At 37.9% G+C, this 21142-nt stretch overlaps 1 protein-coding gene across 1 annotated transcript in view; it reads right to left on the bottom strand.

The window, feature by feature from the left end:
* LOC311595772 (solute carrier organic anion transporter family member 6C1-like) overlaps window positions 1-14018 on the bottom strand; it is a gene marked incomplete at its 5' end in the record, with an annotated part of 70794 nt that extends 56776 nt beyond the window's left edge. Inside the window, 4 exons of the mRNA XM_084778742.1 lie at window positions 732-917; window positions 7278-7538; window positions 9849-10320; window positions 13965-14018. Coding sequence (XP_084634868.1) covers window positions 732-917; window positions 7278-7538; window positions 9849-10320; window positions 13965-14018 — 973 coding nt within the window. The remainder of the gene's footprint in view (window positions 1-731; window positions 918-7277; window positions 7539-9848; window positions 10321-13964) is intronic.
* Window positions 14019-21142: the final 7124 nt, after the last annotated feature.

Here is a 21142-nt window from a genome sequence, read left to right as displayed (position 1 = left end):
ACTGCTTGTGACTGTTAATCTCACCTAAGACAAGGCAGAGAAACATCTAGACTGCTGTGTGACAGTATAGCTGGGTGGCTTTTCCTCTTATCTAATCAAGTATTAGATACTCAGATAATTTAATTATGTATCTTATTAAATCTATAAATTTAATGTAGCATAATTTTATTCATATCAATATCATATGAACATATACTATATTTTCTGTAGTATGTCACTAGAGACATTTTCAAAGCAAGTACAAAATAAGTTTATAGTTTTAAAAATGATATCTATATCTGTGAAAATACTACTTCATTGTGGTCTACTAAGACCAGAATTCTTTAATGATTATCAGATAGATTATTTGGGGGTGAATCATTGCTTACTCAATATAGGACACAATTTGCATAAGATATTATAAATGGAAGAGATGACACTGTGTTCAGCTATTTCCATCTCCCTCTCCAGACCTCTCGCTGTACCCTATACTTCCGTATCCCTATTCCCACTCAGAAAAAGAGAGAGGAAAAGAGAATATTTTGAACTGTTCCTCTAATTCTTTTCAGTGACGTCTAGAAGATCTATCTAGTGCTCCAGTTAGGTACATCAATGTGATTTTGAAGTTATATTAACAAATCATCTCTAGTTAGTACACTGTCATCATAGTTACAACAGTGCTTCTATATCAGATATGCCAGACAGAAATCTGATTAATATTAAAATAGACTATGCATATTTTAAAAACTTGCCTATATAAGAGCCAGATGAGTAGAGGGAAACATGGTCATAAACAAAAGTCACACCGAGGATCAACATTGGCATTCCAGCTAGTCCATGGAGACTCTGCCCCAAGAGGAAGAGATAGAAACACAATGTTCTGTGTGCCAATTTCCTCTCACAACTTGCCACTACCAGTTCATCTGGGGTGCACAACTCTTTTGAAAGATAAGAAATACATTTTATTAAATTGAGTTCAAAGACTCAAAGAAATAGCTTGTAGTTGCTATAACCAGCATGATTTTCTCTTTACATTGAGTGTAGTCATGCAATCAATTCATGATCATATTCAAAATAACATTGCACAATAAGAGAATACTGCAAGAGACACACCGATTATGAATGAAATAATTGATTATTGATATGCACAGAATTACATGTACACAGATATACTTATACACATTTATACATAAAGAGTACAATGCACTTATTTTCCTGTACTTTGCATCCTCTTCTGACTTTGTCTCCAGAATAAAAGTATTTGCAATGCCCAGGAGCATCTCTTATCTAAGTTTAATCCCATGGTCTTATCTTTAGGAATTTTAAAATTACATGTGCACTACTACTTTGCTTAAATAATTTCCTATTTTAGACCCTTGACCTTCTATGGTTTGTATATGAAATATCTCCCTAAAGTCTTGTGTATTAAATACTTAGTTTCCTGTTGATATGTGGAAATTTCCTAGAACTGTTAGAGGTAGACACTACCTTCTCTCTGAAAGGTATATCTCATCCTAGCTCCTTCCTCTCTTCACTTCACTTTGTCCCCACCATCAGGAAAACAGAATTCCTTTAAACACTCCTAGTTTTCTGGTTAACCATAGGCTCAATGTCAATGGAGACTAGCACCCATGGAGATAGAACTCTGGAACCATGGGTTAAAAAAAAACCCCACACCTTTCTTAGTTCTAACTTGTTTGTATCTGGCATATTTTCACAGCAAAAAGAAAACTAGGTGTACATGGGATCACAAAACAAGGTATTAAATCATAAGGATTCCTTGGTCATATACCCATTAGATTTTTAAAATCCTTTGGATCACAGCCTATTTCTTTTTCTTTCACTTGGTTATAGGGTTTATGTGTTTATCCTTCTTAGTAGATTGTTAGAGCTAAGCAGGTGATATGAAACCATATCTATTATGACCATCTTGAGTGAAATTTAGCACATTCTCTTAAAATGTTATTGTAGAAACACTAACCTACTGCACTAGTTTTTGTCTTAATTTCTGTGGACTAATTCATAACTCAATGGAAAATGGGAAGATGTCCTGAAATTGTGATTTAACCCAGCATGCTATCCTTTTTTGTTTTTGGAAATATAACAATCGTACAGTGTTCAATTGATGTTGTGATGTTTTAATACACATATATGGTATACGCCAATCAATTTTATCCCTTCTCTCTTTCTGTCTGCCTTACGCTCCTACTAATTGGCCTTTCCTTTCCAACTGGATCCCTCTTCCCAACTAATGACATTCTTTTGTCAGGACTCACTGAGTTATGTTCAAATTGTTTACTGGTGAAGGGTTGTTTACAGAACGTCTGGTGAGAATTGACAGGGGAAGGGCTGTTTGCAGAAGCATGGACACCTCGTCAAGGATCCTACTGCTGCATTCTCTCTCTCTCTCTCTCTCTCTCTCTCTCTCTCTCTCTCTCTCTCTCTCTGTCCTTCTCTCTCTCTCTCTCTCTCAATCTCCTCCCCCTGCTCAGCAACATCTCACTCCAAATATATCTACAGGAATGCATTGGCACCTGAGAGCTAATTTCATCACCTTGATAGGGTGTTCACGGATATCTTGGATAATCTGTGTGCAGATCTTCACAGCATCCATAAGTTCATGATTACATTGTGCACTTCATGCCTAAGTCCAGTATTTAATACTGCCTCCCATGCCCTCTACTTCATTCAGCTCTTTCTTCTGTCCCTTCTTCTGCAAATTTTTGTGGCCCTTCTAGGGCCCATTTATGGCTGAGCATATAACAGCCACTAATTTTTAATTATTCTTTTCCTTATTATTTCAGCAAGTGTCTTATTATGTGATCCTATATAGCCTTTAAAATTCTGTTGGAATGGTCCTGTTAACTATCTCAGTGACCCCATATATGTGTCTTCTGTAATTATCATAGACACTTCTATATACCTTTGCTCTCCTTCAAAAAATGCAAGCTGTCAGTCGAGTTATATCCTAAGTCAAATTAGAGACTCAATTTACATGGAGTGCTCTCTTTTACATGATCTCTATTTATAGTTTTAGAGCTGAAGAAAACCATGTGGTGTTCAAATTCTAATTTGACTCCATGGCAAGGAAAATCAAGAATGCCCTTCAGGCTCATGACAGTCATAAAACACCTCCTGAGCCCATTTACCTCTGCCTTATTCTAGAAAGTTCAACTTACTTTTCTACATACTATTAAGGATCACATTTCTCAGCTTTCCATTGAATTGTATCTGAAAACAAATGTTTCACACTGCCATAACAAATCTAATCTTTGAACCTCTCTAGCCTCCACAGGCACCAGCATGCACATGATGTGTATGCACACATAGATGGGAAACACTCAAAAGATACAAATATTTAAAATTTTCTATGGAATTTAAAACACCCCTCCTTTCCCAATTACAATGTAACACTTATGTTTTAAAGGCAGCAATTACTTTGAGTGTGACTAAGTGTGGAAGTAAAAGGGATTAGAGGGAGGGTAGAATACAGGAATGTTTGGGAGGACAAGATGTGGGAAGGGTTTAAAGATGGACTAGGAGAGGTGTAGAGGAATGTTAACTTAAAACATGGCTGTTCTGGAAAGTGATAACATCCAAAGACCTTCTAGGTCTATGTGACCTAGATGGAATACAAACAAGCCTTTAATCCAGGAGATAGAGGGAAACAGATCTAACTGCTAGGCCAGCCTGGTATAGAGCAACTATCAGGTAAAGGAATGCTTAGGTCCAGGCATGGTGGTACATGGCTTTAATCCCAGGCAAAGATAAAGTTAGTTTGCAGAAGGAAACACCAGTGTTTGAAAGTGATGTCTAATTGAGTGGCAGAAAAGGTGATGAATCACAGAGGATTTGACAGGATAGGATATGCCCAACTATCATGAGAAGAGAGAGGAAAGGGAAGCTACTTAAGAGGCAGTTTCCCAGAAAGAGGAGGCAGTTTTTACCAATACAGCATAGATATATGAGTTGGAGAGAGAGAGAGACAGAGAGAGAGAGAGAGAGAGAGAGAGAGAGAGAGAGAGAGAGAGAGAGAGAGAGAGAGAGAGAGAGAGAGAGAGAGAGAGAGAGAGAGAGAGAGAGAGAGGGAGGGAGAATGAGAACTCAGGTGAACATGAAAGAGGCCAGAAAATGAGAAGACAAGAGAAGATTATCAAAGATTGCTGAGTTAGTTTGAGGCCAAGCAGAGCAATTCCAGTCTGATAGAGCAGCCACATTAAATAAGTCAGCTAGGAGAAGAGTTTGAGCCAGAACAGCTGAGTTGAACCAGCCATCTCAGAGTACAGAAAAAACAACTAAGGGTGAGTAAGCAGTAAGTCTCAGAGACTGAAAATGTTTTAGGCCTAGGTTAGCAGGAGGAAGCAGTAATCTTCCCAGACAATTGAAACAGAATAGTAAAAGTTACTTTTACAGAGATGGGGTGAATATATAAAAATTAATTAAATTAAGTAACAATGAAGAAGCTCTCAAAATTTTTAAATGGAATGAGAAGAATGTGATTGCATTTAAGCATTGGTGAGCGAGAACTTAGAGAAGGGTGACTTGCTGATAGCAGTAAAAGGATCTCAGGGAACAAAGTCTGAGGCAGCACATCCAGAATGATCGCTAGAGGTCACCCCTTCATTTAACTGGAGGGAAGATGGGAAGAATGATAAGATGCAATGTAGGCAAAAGAGAAATTTCAATCCTAAGAAGTTAAGGCAATTTTCCTCCATGATGATATTTTCCATCCAGCACAGGGCATCATAGGCATTCAGTAGAGAAAAACAACTAAAGTTCTTTCAAATGATAGAATGAAGTGTGAACTATGATGACATTTAGGAGTAGAGGCCCATTTGTGAAGAAAGTGGCACTTCTAATTAGAAACAGCAGATTCATCACAGGACTCTGCTTATACATGGCTTAGAAGAAAGGGCAGAGGCATGATTCATTCCCATGGTTTACAAGCAGGAGAAAAGGACAGTGAGACAATGTAGCTGAGGGCTCTCACCAGAGATTCGAATGGTTTTGATGTGTCATTTGGCAGACAGAAAAAAAGCTATAGATGAAGTGAAATAACAACTATGAGGACCAGAGAAAGTGGGTTTTCACTATCCAGCAGTCCTAATGAAAGTAAGGAATGTTGCCTTTATTTTGAGTAAGTTAGAAACACACTAGGGTATCACCAAAAAGCTGATCTAAGATATAAGTGTGGATGGTCACACTATATTAGGTTCTAGAAAACAAAGGTGACAATGTAGAATGGATATTTAATGAATTTGTGGAGAAATTTTGTGTTGAGTTTTTCAAGATGTGGTGAAATATGTGTTGGAGGCACACATATTCTACATGCGTGTTGAATATGAACCAGCCTTCATGGCATATAACAGATAGAATCCTGCAACAGATAACAAATTGAAAATTGAGAGCTCTGGACTGTACCAAAAGGGCTCAGAATGCTCCTCATAAAGATGAACCTGGCATCTAATCAAGAAAGCACAAGAAGGAAAGAGCAGAAAAGAAAATCAGGAGGCATAATAATAAGAGAAGAGGGGTAGGTAAAACAACAAATGCAGAATCTCTCTCTCTCTCTCTCTCTCTCTCTCTCTCTCTCTCTCTCTCTCTCTCTCTCTGTGCATGTGCATGTAATGTTGTTTGTATAAACTGAAATATGCGTGTATAGTCAAATAGATTCATGCACATAATATCAAGTGAAACACAATGTTGAGAATGCAGATGACAGGATGAAGAGTACCAGGAAGAAAAAATATTTACCGCCGTGACGCCTCAGCACTGATACCAACGTTTCAGATATTTACTTTTATTTTTTAATATTGTGTTTGTGTAAGCCAATGTGCACAGAGGCTGAAGAGGGTCTCAGATACCCTAGAGCTGAAGTTGTGGGTGTTTCTTTGCTGTCTGATATGAATTCCTGGGACCAAATGCAGGTCCTCTGCAAGGGTAGTACATGATCTTAAGTACTGATGAGAATTTATAATATTTATCAAGACAAGTTCCTGAGGATTTTACAGCTTGTGGCTAGAATACTTTTAAGAGAATAAAGGAGGGGAACACTTTTCATTTTTTCCTTTTCATAACTCATGATATCATTGAAGCAATGTCAGTTCTATAAATGTAAGAACGTATTAAAATGTGTAATATATATTGCCTACATTTTTGTGCATTATGTACTATGCAATTATATTAACATTAAAATGGTTGTGTTTCATATTAAATACATTTAAATATATATATATTTTCTTTTTGAGACAGGATTTCTCTGTGTAGCCTTGGTTGGTCTGGACTCTCTTTGTAGACCAGACTGGCCTCAAACTCACAGAGATCCACCTGCCTCTGCCTCGCGAGTGCTGGGATTAAAGGTGTGTGCCACCATGCCCAGCTTAAATATAATATTTTATAATCACCATAACTATACCATGCATTATAAATTTCAAAGACATCCATACATATTCACACAGATCCATCTCCCTTTTTCATTATTTCTTGTTAGAACCCAGCTTAACACACATATATAAAAGGCTGCACCTGAGAAGGAGGGATGCTGGACAATAGTGTTAAGAAAACACTCCAAGGACATTTTAAGTAAATAGATACTAGAAACAGTTATGGTTGTAGAATGAACAATGTGACAAAGCTGCCATCTTTAGAGATTCAAATGGTAGTCAAAGAGTAGAGTCCAATTTTTTTTAACTTCTAATAATTTTTAATGTAAGGCCATTTATCGAAAGAGACAAACCACAAGATGAAAGTGAAGGCAACAGAAAAATTCACCTTCTCACAACCAAAACAACTATCATATCCTTAAAAAATAAATTTAGAAAAGTGTTGTACCAGATATGTTGCAGATTTGCATTAAAGCACATTTCATATGTTTTCAATACTAAGTAAAATTGAATGAAACTTAAAGAAATATAAATTGCTATTTCCATTTTTTGTAATGGTAGATGCAGCTAGTAAAGTTACCTTTTGTGTACGTGTAGGCTTATTCCTGTATTTGAACTTATGTGTATCTTGAAGAGAACAAGGAAAATAATTAACGTATGTTGTTAGGTATGTGACATATATAAAATTATATAGAAGAAACTAACTTTTCAAAATATCCTACAATATTGCCCAAAATAGAGTCTCCTTTTCTATTCAAGGTAAATCAGAGAGCTACAGGTATTTGGTTATTATGCATGGCCACATAAATACACACACACACACATACACACACACACACACACACATATATAACATTCAATCAATGTTATAAATAACTTAATTTAGTATATAATCATGTATTTGAAAAATCTCACCTTGACTTGCTTCCACTGGTCTTATAATTACATAGTAAACGTAAGGATAAACAAATGTGATTGATGCTATTACTACTGTAAAGGAGGAAACTGCCACCCATATCGGCCTGTTCCCTCTGCCTCCATAGTGTCCTATAAATATTGCTGCTAGGAAAGATGCAAAATAATCACTGAAATCCAATACGAATAGCTCTCTCCTTGACAGAGAAAATTCTTCTTCATACTTTTTCAAACTCAGATCCACAAGAGCAAAAATAATACCTAGAAAGTCAAGAGAAACACAAAAGGCAATATACTAAATATATTTTAATAGACAAGACATATCACAATTATATTTATCCAAGAAAACTCTAATTTATATTGATTTATGTTTATTTCATAATATGAATAAAACCTATAAATAAAAATAAATTATTAACATTTATCAAATATTTTAGCTGAATATTAGAAGCTGTTTTAACCATGGCTAGTAGTAGTTTCTTAAATATCAATTACGGTCATGTCATATTATCATTCTTTGCAACTGTACTATGTAACAATTATGAGAACTTTCATAATATAATGGATGTTTACTTGTTTTCTTTACATTGAGACTATAAAGACATTTGGGACCCAACTTGAATTTCCAAACGTAACCCTTAACATAGCTTGGATTCTGTGCTTGAAGTTTAATTTTTAAAAAATGTATTCATTCAACCTAAATCATTCTAGAGAATGTAAAATAAATAAATTGTAGTCTTATGTGTGTACAATCACGTTCTAGGATGTAAAAAAGAAAACAATCATACTAGGGGGTAAAATAATTTGATAGAAGGAATAGTTACAAAAAGATTTCTGCTGAAACCAAAAATAGTTACAAACTAAATCTCAGGATATGTCTGCAAAGTGGTTGGAACACAGATAATTGCTGCAGTAACCATAGGTACTGTTGTCCAATTTCCTCATACAGTCCCTGGTTTGCATGGAGCTCGTACATTCCTAAAGCTCCTCAACCTCTGAAAACCAACTGATCACCTGGTAGTCTGCTGCCACAGCAGTTACAAGGGCCAGACATTGGTGCTGCTGAAACACTCATGATTGCTTCTGATGTGGATAAATGGATTGAGCTAGAAATGATCATAATGAGTGAGTTAACCCAGAAGCAGAAAGACTCAAATGGTATATACTCACTTATATCTGCATATTAGCCCAAGGGGCATGTCCCATGAAAGCCTTCAATTACCAGGAAACTGGGACAGTGGGGAGGACATCCTATTGGGACTCTAGATGAGGCAAGCATGGGAGAATGGCAAAGTAGAAGGATCCAGAGGGTCCTAGAAACCTACAAATAGAACATTATGATAGACAGATTTGGGCCCAGGGGTCCCGCTCAAACTAAGGCACCAATCAAGGACAATACGGGTTGTAAACTTTAAACCCCTACCCAGATCTAGTCAATGGTCAGAACATTCTCCACAGTAGAGTGGAGAGTTGGATATGATTTTCTCACATACTCTGGTGCCTCATATTTGACCATTTTCCCTGGGGGGTGGGGAGACCTGGTGGCACTCAGAGGAAGGACAGCAGGTTACCAAGAAGAGACTTGATACTCTATGAGCATATACAGGGGGAGGAAATCCCCCTCAGGAACTGTCATAGGGGAGGGGAATAAGGGGAAAATAGGAGGGAGGGAAAATGGGAGGATACAAGCGATGGGATAACCATTGAGATGTAACAAGAACAAATTAATAAAATAATATATATCTTGGAAAAAAGAATATCTATTCCCTAACTTTACCTCTGAGGACTTTAATCACTCAGTGTTGCTCCTGGTATGAAAATCACCAGCCAAATTAGAAAACCAAAGAAGATCCTGGCTACACTTTTGCTGTCACCTACCCTAGCCTCTCACTGGCAATGTCTAAATGTAAGAGGCAGGTAGAAGATGGAGGGCATATGTAATTTCCAGCTTAAGAAGACCTATTGCAAATTAAATTAAGTTCAGACATGAATCAATGGAGCTTGGAGACAATAGGCTTGTTTGAGACTTTATATTGAAAAATTAGGTGTGAAAATTTACATCTAAAATAGAAGAAGAGGAAAAGGAAAAGAGGAAAGAGAAGACAACATGTGGATAAAAACAACCATATGTTTCTTCCTGTGGTATAGACCACTTAAAATCTCATCACCCTAACAATTCAAAGATGAGACAATATAATCCAGACAGAAATCTCTGGCAGTGTTTCAAAATTGGCAACAGAAACCAGGTCATGACAACAATGCTGATTTCAAGTGTATCTGCAAAAGATACAACCCTCAACTGAAGGTGGTCATCAAATAACACGAACTAACACTACTCTGCCTTCTCATCAGCTCTCTTCTGGAGGCCAGAAGCTGATACCCACAGCGTGAAGTTCACACTGCAAAGAAGGTGGCAATAGCAGATCATAGGGTAAACTGGTTTTGATTCCATTCATGTCTGACAGACAACAAATCATAGTTTACCCACTGTCCTCTCCCTCCCACTGTGTGTCAGCCTCACATCTTCCTCACCCGTCCCCTCACCAGAACAACCCCGCTCTTCCATCTTACCATGAGCAAAGATCGCCAGCGAGAGAAAAATATTAAAGCAATAAATGTTGTTGAAACGCTGTAAAGAAGGGAAAACTAGACCGCCCAAGCCAAATGACCCCTCGAAATAATCACTGTCTTTTGGGCCCGATAATGTTTGGGGAGTTTTAGAATCCTTCTCTTTCTCTTTATTGGTCTTTGAAAACTTGACCACGGCAGTTGGAACTGTTACAAGATATGTGTCCGTTTTGGTGGGTTCCTCAGTCTCCTGGTTGCTCTTGTCCTCCTTCTCTCCTACTGGAGACATCTTCTTGGCGGCTTTCTTTTTTCTGGGTTCCTGGGCCATGGCGTATCTAAAGCAGCTCTGTGGAGACTTCAGATGAAGAACCTGTGTCCTCCCTGGGCTCAGGCGACTACCGCTGTCACTAAGAGCGCTGCCACTTTCACTCACCTCCGCGGCGAACGTTACTTCCCGTGCAGGAAGCCAACGTCGCTACAGAAAGGTTGGATGACGTGGTCGAGGTTCCAAGGCACTATTCATTGTGTTTGTATAAAAGAGAAAGAAAGAGGAGGACGGGGAAGGAAGGGAAAGGGGAAAGAGGAGATAGGAAGTGAATATAAGAAAACCATGGTGAATAAAATGCCAAATAATGAATAAAATTGTAAAAGAAACGGGAAAGAATAAATGTTTTAGCATAGGCAAGGGGAAACAACCTCTCGTATCTGCAGCCTTGCTTCAGTGTGTGTCTCTACAACTGGATAATCTCACTTGATATAATTTTGTTAAAGTACTAAAAAAAAAAGACATACAAAGAAACAAGAAAATAAAATCAGTACTCGCTTATAGTTGAGCACTAGGCCAAAGGGGATATCCCTTGAAAGTCTTCACTTACCAGGGAATTGGGATAGATGCAAGGACCTACTATTGATACTCTAGGTCAGAGATATATGAGAGAATGGGGAAATAGAAGGATCCAGAGAGTCCTGGAAACCTACAAGAAGAACATCATGACAGGCAGATCTGGACCCAAGGGGGTCTGCTCAAACTACTGCACTAACCAAGGACAGTACATGCAGTAAACATTGAACTCCTACTTATATCTACCCTATGGACAAGGCATTATACACAGTTGTGTGGAGAGCAGGGACTGACTCTAACATGAACTCTGGTGTCCCATATTTGACCACTTACTCTTGGTGGGGAGGCCTGGTGGCACTCAGAGAAAGAATAGCCAGGCTACGAAGATGAAACTTGAAAGGCTGTGATCATATGGTCTGGGAGAGGGTCCCCTTCTGTCACAACCCTCGGGGAGGGGAATAGGGTAAAAGAAGGAGGGAGGGAGGAATGTGAAGATACAAGTAAGGGGATAACAATTGAGATGTAATATGACTAAATTAATAAAAAATAATAAAAAATAAAAATCAGGAAGCATGGATAAACATATCCAAATTTAGTGTGTTAAAAGAGCTGGAAGAACAACCAAGACTCAGAATACAAGATGTCAGACTGTCCTTGAAGTGAAAGGCTTTACAGCAAAGAAGGAGTTGTCTGGAAAACTCATCCTTACAGGAACATAGTCTACTATAAGTGATGGTAAGGGCTGCACAGGAACATTTACAATCCTTGGGGGTAAATACTCACTTGTGAGAAGGACCATATTTATGGTATAAAACTTGTTTTACATAAAAACACAATTTCAGATTATCCTCCCTTTTATGATGAACCTGACTCAGGTGAATGCAGAGGGTGACTTTCCTGCACAGAGGAACCTGTCTTCTCTCCAGAGACATAGGCATTTTGCCAAAATTTATGAACAGTTTTGCCACTTGAATTGTCTACATGGTACACCAGGAGAAAACAACGTACTGAATGGAACAACTAGTGTGCATTCACTGACAGAAAATATTTTTCTTACATTACGAGGCTCATTTGTCATCATATCCACTACATGAGTAACAGCACATGCCTATTTTACCATTTCATCAGGCTCAATATTGATACTCTTTTATTGCTTCATCATATTAATAAGCATACATGGAATGGGATTCCTAGGGATAAAATGTGTGGGAATGTAATAGTCATTACTCTTGAGCTCTGATGCTAGACTTGCACAACCTAAAGGCAGAAGGACAAGGACAGCTGTGCAAACAGCAAAAGCACTGGTTCTAGTAAGAATATAGAAAGCCAAAGAGACTGTTATTCCCTCCTAACAGCCACAGTCAATTTAGATCTTGAAAAACAATATTTTGGGTAAGCTGAATTTGTTATCATCAGATGAATTCATTCCAGACAGTAAGAAACCACCAGAAAGCAGTACAGGTCATATATGTGTCACTTTGAAAAACCAATCAGTCACAGTCATAGGGGAGGGGAGTAAGGGGAAAATGGGAGGGAGGGAGGAATGGGAGGATACAAGGGATGGGATAAGCATTGAGATGTAATATGAATAAATTAATAAAATAAAGAAACATGATCTCCAATAAATCTTATATAATAAATCTAATTTAATTTAAAAAAAGAAAAGAAAAAAGAAAGAGAGAACAATCAGAAAAGGAATATGGCAGGCAATAGAGGTTTTAATGGCTTGCTTGTTTATAATTACTCGAGGGTTTTAAAAAAATATTGAAAAAGTCTTGTTTCACTGATTCCTTTCTCAGACTGTTTGTAATTTGTACATACAAAAGCTATTGATTTTTGTGTGTTTATTTTGTATCCTGCTATGGCACTGAAAGAGTTTATCTGCTGCAGATATTTCCTGAGAGTTTTTAGGTTCTTTGATGTGGAAAATCTTATCATCTGCAAGTAAACTAATTTGACTTTTTTTTCTTATTTGTATCACCTTGATTTCATTCAGTTTTCTTATTGCACGAGATAAGGCTTCAAGTATTATATATAGTAGATATGTTCTGTTTCTGATTTTGGTGGAGGTGTGTTCTATTTCTCCATGCTTATGTTGATGTTAGTTGTATGTTTAATGTAAATTGCATTTGTAATGTTGAGATACATCCCCTGTGTCTCTAGTCTCTCCAGGGACATTTTAAACAAATATTTATTCGAAGTAAACCTTGTATTATAATTGAGTTGTATGAGTATAATACCTCACATTATTTGAAGAATAGTCTTAGATTTGAATTCTATACCAATGTGTCAGAATTACACTTATTTTGTTTCAATATACAAAATTGTATACAAATGAATTAAAAATAACCTTATTTGTGAGTAACAATTAAGGCCTTGAGTTGAGGAGTAGATTCAATAATCTACCTTTTGTTCTATCATCTCCCTATGTTTCTATATCCCCCTTTCTTTCTTCTCAGCTCCTATCTCCTTACCTACAAAATAAAGATAAAGGAAAAGAGAGATATCCCTGAGTCCAAGCTAGTTTTTTCTCTGCATAAGACCAATCATAACTTATAACCAACTCCTGATGAAAGTAAGCATTGGTAGACCAAGAGAGCAAACAGAAACATACTCAGCATGCCTCAGAGGAAATAAGATGTTGTTCTCTTAAGGTTTCTTCAAACTGATTTAGGAAGAATAATATCATTGAAGGGGCCCAAATAAAATTGGGGAAAATGGTTAAGCAAGCCAGGGATAGCATTTATAATCCATATTCCAAATGTTGAGAATTTCCAGGCTTAATAGGAGTCCTGTGTGGGACAATTGGAAATGCAGGACCAGTTGGGATCAGAAACTTTCTATGGTCATGTCCTGGAAGTGGTCCTGTTCTGATGGGTAACAGCAACTGAGGCACCTGGGGATGGAACATGAAGGATACAGGATGTCAGTGTCCAGCATGCTGAGAGGAATGGATCCTCTCAGGTATGATCCAGCATCAGTGTCCAATGTTTTTGTTGTTGTGGAAACATAATTTCTCACAGGCTTTATACAGTTCTAACATTATAATTGTATGAGGTATGTGGGATGTACAGAGCAATTAAGACTGGTCCTCTGCTCATTGTATGAGCAGAAGTAGGATATCTGCAAATCTTTCTTCATGCCATACTAAGAATGGCCTCTAATAATAAGTCACAGGGAACCTGTGACCAACACGAAGCCTTCTCTATGCAAAAACATTCGTATCTCAGTCAGTCTCCGAGCTATTCCCATGTAGTGGCACTAGCAATACAAGTTACCTGCTTGTTCTGCAGTCTGAATTTTTCACACCCCAATTCTACCTCCTCCCTCATCACTTTTTCCTCCCTCCCCTAGTCATTAGAAAGGGGAGCCCCTCCTCTAACATCTGACTTCAGCCTATCCAGTGTCCTCTGTACTACCCTGTAACATCTTCCTCTGTGGCTTCGCAAGGGGGAAAGTTATCAACATTAGGAGGTCTGAGTCCATGTCAGAAGTAGTCCCTGCTTCCATATTGTGGGACCCATAAGGAGACTGAATTTCAGACCCAACAAGATAAGAGAGATGTTTACTTCAAATTTGACAAACACAAATAGCCAAACTAGGAAAGTAACATTTATATCATTCCTTATTGTTTTGTGGTCCTTCCTACTATATGCAATTTATTTTATTTATGTGTAATAATATAAATGTATCTGTTTACAAAAAAAAACAAAATAAAAATGGAAAAAAAGAAGAGAAAAAATTTATTTATTCACTTTAAATCCTGATTGCAGTTCCCCTCCTATCTTCCCAGTCCCCACCCCCACTCCTTCCTGCACTCTCTCCCCTCTCCACCTCTGAAAAAGGGAAGGTCCTCCATGGGTACCAATCTGCTCTGGTACATAAATTCCCTGCAGAACTAGACACATCCTCTCCCACTGAGGCCAGGTAAGGCAGCCTGGTAAGAGAAACAGGATCCAAAGAAGGCATGAGAGTCAGAGGGTCCATGCTTCAGTTGTGGGGGGGGGTCCCCATGAAGACCAAGCAGCCTATCTGTTACATATGTGCAGCGGGCCTAGGACCTGCCCATGCATGCTCTTTGGTTGGTGGTTCAGTTTCTGAGAGCCCCCATGGGTTCAGGTTAGTTGACGCTGAGGTATTCTTGTGGAGTCCTTGATCGCTTTGGCTCCCTCAATAATTCCCCCAGCTCTTCCATAGGACTCCCTAAGCTCTGTCTAATGTTTGACTGTGGGTCTCTGCATCTGTTTCCATCAGCTGCTGGATGACGCCTCTCAGAAAGTTATGATAAACTCCTGTCTACAAGCGTAGCAGAGTAACGTTAATAGTGTCAGTGACTGGTTCTCTCCCATGGGTTGGGTCTCAAGTTGGGCCAGTCTTTGGTTGGCCAGTCCCTCAATCTATTTCTGTCCCTGAACATCTTATAGGCAGGGCAACTTTTGTGTTTGTGGGTGGGTTGGTGTATTTTTCCCTCCACTGGCAACTTTGGGCTCCAAATTCCTGCTGCTAGACATCTCAGCTAGGGTGAACCCCACAGACTCCTTCAGGCCTCCCTTATAACAAGTCTCTGGAAAATCCCAGAGATGTCCTCCACCTCTGATTTCTCTTCTTTCACCCGGCTCTGGCTCTCTCTCCCCTACACTCCCTACTCTAATCTCTATCCCTGCTTCCCTCCCAATCCCCTCTCCTATCCAGTTCTCTCCCTCCATCCACCTCCAACACAGATTTCATTTCCCCCTCTGAGTGAGATTCAAGCGTCATTCCCTTTGTCCTCCTGGTAGCTTGGTTTCTCTGGGTGTGTGGATTGTGGCATGGCTATGCTGTATTTTATGGCTAATATCCATTTATAAGAGGGGACGTACCATGCACATCATTTTGCATCTGGGTTATCTCACTTAGGATGATTTTTTTTTCTGGTTTCATCTATTTGCGTTCAAATTTCAAGATGTCCTTATTTTTTAATAGCTGGCCAGTATTTCATTGTGTAAATGTACCATAGTTTCTTTATGCATTTTTAAATTGAGGGCTATCTAGGTTGTTACCAGTTTCTGGCTATTATGAATAAAGTTGCTATGAACATAGTTAAGAAAGTGTCTTTGTGGTATAGTGGAGCATCTTTTGTGTATATGCCCAAGAGTGGTATAACAAGGTCTTAAACTAGAACTATTCCCAGTTTTCTGAGAAACCACCAGATTGATTTCCACAGTTGTTGTACAAGTTTGCCACTCCCACCAGCAATGTTGGAGTATTTCCCTTGTTTCACATGCACACCAGCATGTACTGTCACTTGAGTTTTTTTTTTTTTAATTACAGCCATCATGATGGTATAAGATGGGATCTCAGGGTCATTTTGATTTGCATTTACTTGATGACTAAGGACACTGAACATTTTTTAAATGTTTCTCTGCCATTTACGATTCCTTTGTTGAGAATCCTCTGCTTAGCTATGTACTCCATTTTTAAATTGAGTTATTTGGTTTGTTGCTGTCTAATTTCTTTAGTTCCTTATATATTTTTAGATACTAGCCCTGTGTTAGATGAAGTGTTGGTAAAAAACCCTTTCTTATTCTGTTGCCTGCCATTTTTGCCTATTCACAGTTTCCTTTCACTTACAGAAGATTTTCAGTTTCATGAGGTCCAACTTATTCATTGTTGATCTTTGTGTCTGAGCTGTTGGTATTCTATTCAGGAAGCTGTCTCCTGTGCCAATGAGTTCAAGGCTTTCTCTTCTATTAGATTTAGTATATCTGGTTCTATGTTGAGCTCTTTGGTCTACTTTGAGTTTTGTTCACAGTGATAAATATGATTTATCTGAGTTATTCTACATGCAAATCTCCAGTTGGGGCGGCACCATTTATTGAAGATACTTTCTTTTCCCCATTGTATAGTTTTGGCTTCTTTGTCAAGAATCAAGTGTCTGTAGGTATGTGGGTTTATTTATGGGTCTTCAGTCTGATACCATTGATCAACCTATCTGTCTCTATGCCAGTGTTATTGAAGTCAGGGATGGTAATACCCTCAGAAGTTCTTTCATTATACAGGGTTGTTTTAGCTGTTCTGGGTTTTTGTTTGTTTGTTTGTTTTTCCATATGAATCTGAGAACTTCTTTTTTGTTTTTGTTTTAGTTTTTGGTCTGTTAAGAATTGTGTTGGAATTTTGATGGGAATTGTATTGAATCTGTAGATTGCTTTTTTGGAAGATGACCATTTTTACTATGTTAATCCTATGAATCCATGAGCATGGAAGATCTTTCCATTTGATAACTTCTTCAATTTCTTTCTTCAGAGACTTGAAGTTTTTATCATACAGACCTTTCACTTGATTGGTTAGAGTTACACCATTACACCAAGATATTTTATACTAGTTGTGGCAATTGTGATGGGGGCTGCTTCCCTAATTTATTTCTCAGCTCCTTTATTATTTGTACACAGAAGAGCTACTGGTTTTTTAGTTCATTTTGTTTCCAATCACTTCATTGAAAGTATTTATCAGCTTTAGGGATTTTCTGGCACAATTTTGGAAGTGATTTATATATATTATTATATTATCTGCAAATAGTGATACCTTGACTTCTTCCTTTCCAAGTTGTATCCCTTTGATCTCCTTTAATTGTCTTACTGCTCTAGCTAGGATTTCAAGTACTATATTGAAGAGATAGGGAGAGTGTAGGCAGCCTCATGTTGTGCTTTATTTTAGTGGAATTGCTTTAAGTTTCTCTTTATTTAATTTGATGTTGACTATTGGCTTGCTGTATATTGCCTTTACTATTTTTAGATATGCTCCTTTTATTCCTGATCTCTGCAAATCTTTTAAAATGAAGCCTGGATTTCGTCATAGGCTTTCTCAGCATCTAATGAGATGATCATGTGGGTTTTTTAGTTTGTTTGTTTTTTGTTTGTTTGTTTTTAGTTTGTTTATATGGTGGTTTACATTGATGGATTTTTGTATATTGAACCACCCCCTCCATCCCTGGGGTGAAGTCTACTTGATCATGATGGATGATGTTGTTTATGTGTTCTTGGACTTGGTTTGTGATCTCTTAACCACACAAAGACCCAACAAAGAAAGAATTTCAACCAGTTTCCCTTATGTACATTGATCCAGGGACTTTATGCCTAAGTCCTGAGAGGAAGTAGCTGTTGCTTCTCCTGTTGCCTTGCTTTCCTGCTGCTGTTGGTCATCCCAAGTGACTTGATACTCCTAATTAACAGGAAGAAGTCAAATGATATCAATGCCCCACTCCCCTTTCGAGCCTTCGTTCTCACTTACTTCCTCTTGTGGGTTTGAAGGGACAGAGGTGGTATAGGAAGGTAAGGAAAACAGCCAAATAAGTAGACAAGCTGTCCAGCTACAAACATGGGGGGCAGACCTGAGAGAAGAAAGTGGAAAAGAAGATTATGGATTCAAGGAACTACCCATAATGTTTACAAAAAGGGAAGATGTGGTGTGGAAAGGATACAGTGATGAGAATTTTTTCATTATTTTCTGTCAGACCCCAGCGCTCACAGATTTTGCTTGGTGTGTGTGTGTGTGTGTGTGTGTGTGTGTGTGTGTGTATGTGTGTGTGTGTGTGTTGGGAGTGTGGCACAGATTTATACCATGTCGCTCAGCTTCAACCCAAACTTTGCTTGAAAATCAAGGTGAACTTGAGCTCAAAATCCTGACAGCCTCATGTGTGATATGTGATGAGTATACCATATGTTCCTCTATAGATTCTTCATTTTGAGACATTATATATGTGTATGGAATACCCATTTTCAGTTAATTTGTTCCACAATACTGACATTTAAAAAAATCAAATTAAAAAAAATATTTTCTTTTCTTTAAATTTTTTAAGCAGATATATTTTTGTTTAATGGCAGTTGATCAACAAACATTGGCATAGTAGGTTAATGTAATTGCCACCTGGGCTGACCATCTGAGTTCTATCCTGAGGGATGGAAAGAACAGAATGTCTTCTACTAGTTGTCCTTTGACTTCCACGCATACACTGCAGATGCGCACAAAGACACATACACAGAAATAATAATAATAATAATAATAATAATAATAATAATAATAATAATAATAATAAACCTTAAAATTAAGCTTTTCATTAGATTAACAAGTTTGTAATCTATATTTATGAAGCCTACTATTTCTTAAATACAAATCTTTTGGGAATCTTTTAGATGTCAAAAGATTTAGGGCTTGAAGAAGAAATTAGTAGAGTATCACTTGAGGAAAAAAAAACTCAAGTATTCTCTAATAACCAAGTATTTTAAAATCTGGCTCAAACCTTGTACAAATAACTCATCTTGCTCTAAGCCCTCACTCAAAAAATTATTCTTGAGAGAAATTTCAGATCTCAGAGGCTTCCACAGATAATGGAAACAGGCATAGTGATCCACAGCCAAACATTAAGCAGAACTTAGGGAGTTTTGTGAAAGGACTGAGGGAGCTGAAGAGATCAAGGACACCACAAGAAGACCTAAGGAGCCAACCAATCTGGGCTCATGGGGGTTCACAGATACTGAACCACCAACAAAAGAGCGTGTGTGGGCTAGACCTAGGGCCCCTAATCATATGAAGCATATGAAGCCGCCTGGTCTTCAATTGGATCTCCTAACAAATGAAGCAGGGAATGTCTCTGACTTCACCTGTGTTGTCTGCTTTTGGATCCCTTTCCCCTTGCAGGGGCTGCTTTGTCTGGCTTCCGTGGTAGAGGAGGCACTTAGTCTTGATGCACCAGAGTGGGTTGGTACCGCAGGAGTTCCTGGGCTTCCTGTCTCAGAGAAGAAGGGGAGGGTGGTGGGGGCTGGGGAAGAAGTGGATGGGATGGTGGGACTGGGACTAGAGGAGAGAGTAGGGCTGCAATTGGGACTTAAAATGAACAAATAAATATTAATGAAAAATAAAAGATGAACACATAAGATTACTCATTCACATTAAACTACTTTAAATAGGGGAGGGGAATAAGGGGAAAATGGGAGGGAGGGAAGAATGGGAGGATACAAGGGATGGGATAACCATTGAGATGTAACAAGAATAAATTAATAAAGGAAAAAAAGAAAAAACAAAAAACAAACAAACAAAAAAAATTTCACTACTAGACTGCAAATATGGTTTAAAAACTAAATACCGCCACCTGGTGGTACATAGACATCACATTAATATTTAGAAGGTATTTCTAGAATTTTATTTCCTCCTTCCACTGTTAGAATCATCAGTGATGTAGTGATTTTAAATAAGTTTGCTATTACAATCAGTTAACAGAGAAGATGTACATTTATGATAACAATGGACATTTTAGAGTGTGTCTACTCAGTTGCAATTAAATAGTACCCAAATTTCCAATTCAAAATCTTTTTAACCATGAGGACTGTTAAGAAATTGTGCTAAGTCAAGAAGCTCATTTTATCATAGCCCACCCTGTAAGTAATGTCCTGGTATCTATCATTGTTACTATAGTTACAAATAAATGAGACCCACCTGTGGAATCCAGGCCTCGTCATCTACCTCTTGATTGGTTATGCTTTTGTTGATTTAGAGTAATCTTTAAAATTCATATGTGCTTAGAAACCTAGACTTTCTGATTTTCTTTTTCTTTTCTTTTCCTCCTCCTCTTATTTCTCTCCCTCTTCCTGTGTGTTTGTGGGTGTGTGTGTGGGTGTGTGTGTATACAAAAGACTTTGACCTCAACATGCCTAAAACTGGAAACCAGTAGATGCAGTAGCATGTATTGTTTCACTTAATATCTTTTATCTCCTGTCTAGCTTTTCTATTTTATAATGAATAAGGTATGTTCTCAGAGAGAAGTTATAAAAGTGTGCAGAATTCCTACGCAACAGATCTAGTCTTATCTTTTTTATTTCACTGAATGTTGGCCTTCTCTAGGGAAACTGAGAACACATCTGGCACAAAGACAGGATTTTATAAATGTTGAATTATATCAAATGAATGTATCTTCATTTATAGTCATTATAAGAAAAGGTTTCAACTAAAATGGAACTCCTGGAGTGCTAATCAGCTTATTTTTCTTCTAGTTAAAATCATTCAAAGGCTTTAGAATTAAGTACTTCCTCACAAGTTATTCACAAACTGACCTCTTTGCATTCTTCCTGGATACTCTTTATTCACGTTCTCATTCTTTTTTCTCCCCTAAAACACACATACTAAAACAAATCAACAATCAAAAGACACCCACACTGTAGAGAGAATTTTGTAATTTTAGTTTGTTTAAAAAAAAAACAGCCATATTATAAGAACCCTGCTTTGCAGCAGCCATTATTTGTCTCCTTCACTGGCAGGGACATGATCTTGCCAGTGTCAGATAGTTTCTCCAACTGTCTGATGTCTGGTATTCTGGGGACTTTTCAGAGTGTAAATAAATGCTAGAACCCCAAGAGACATGGTGGTTTGGTGCATGGTGGTTGAATGTTGTTGAATGCTGCCTGCTTCATTGTTGGTTGGCTGTTGC

Source organism: Acomys minous (assembly GCF_964271855.1).
Source record: "Acomys minous genome assembly, chromosome: 4".
Lineage (NCBI taxonomy): Eukaryota > Metazoa > Chordata > Mammalia > Rodentia > Muridae > Acomys > Acomys minous.
The sequence above is the reverse complement of the archived record's forward strand: the minus strand, read 5'-3'. Positions and strand labels throughout refer to the sequence as shown.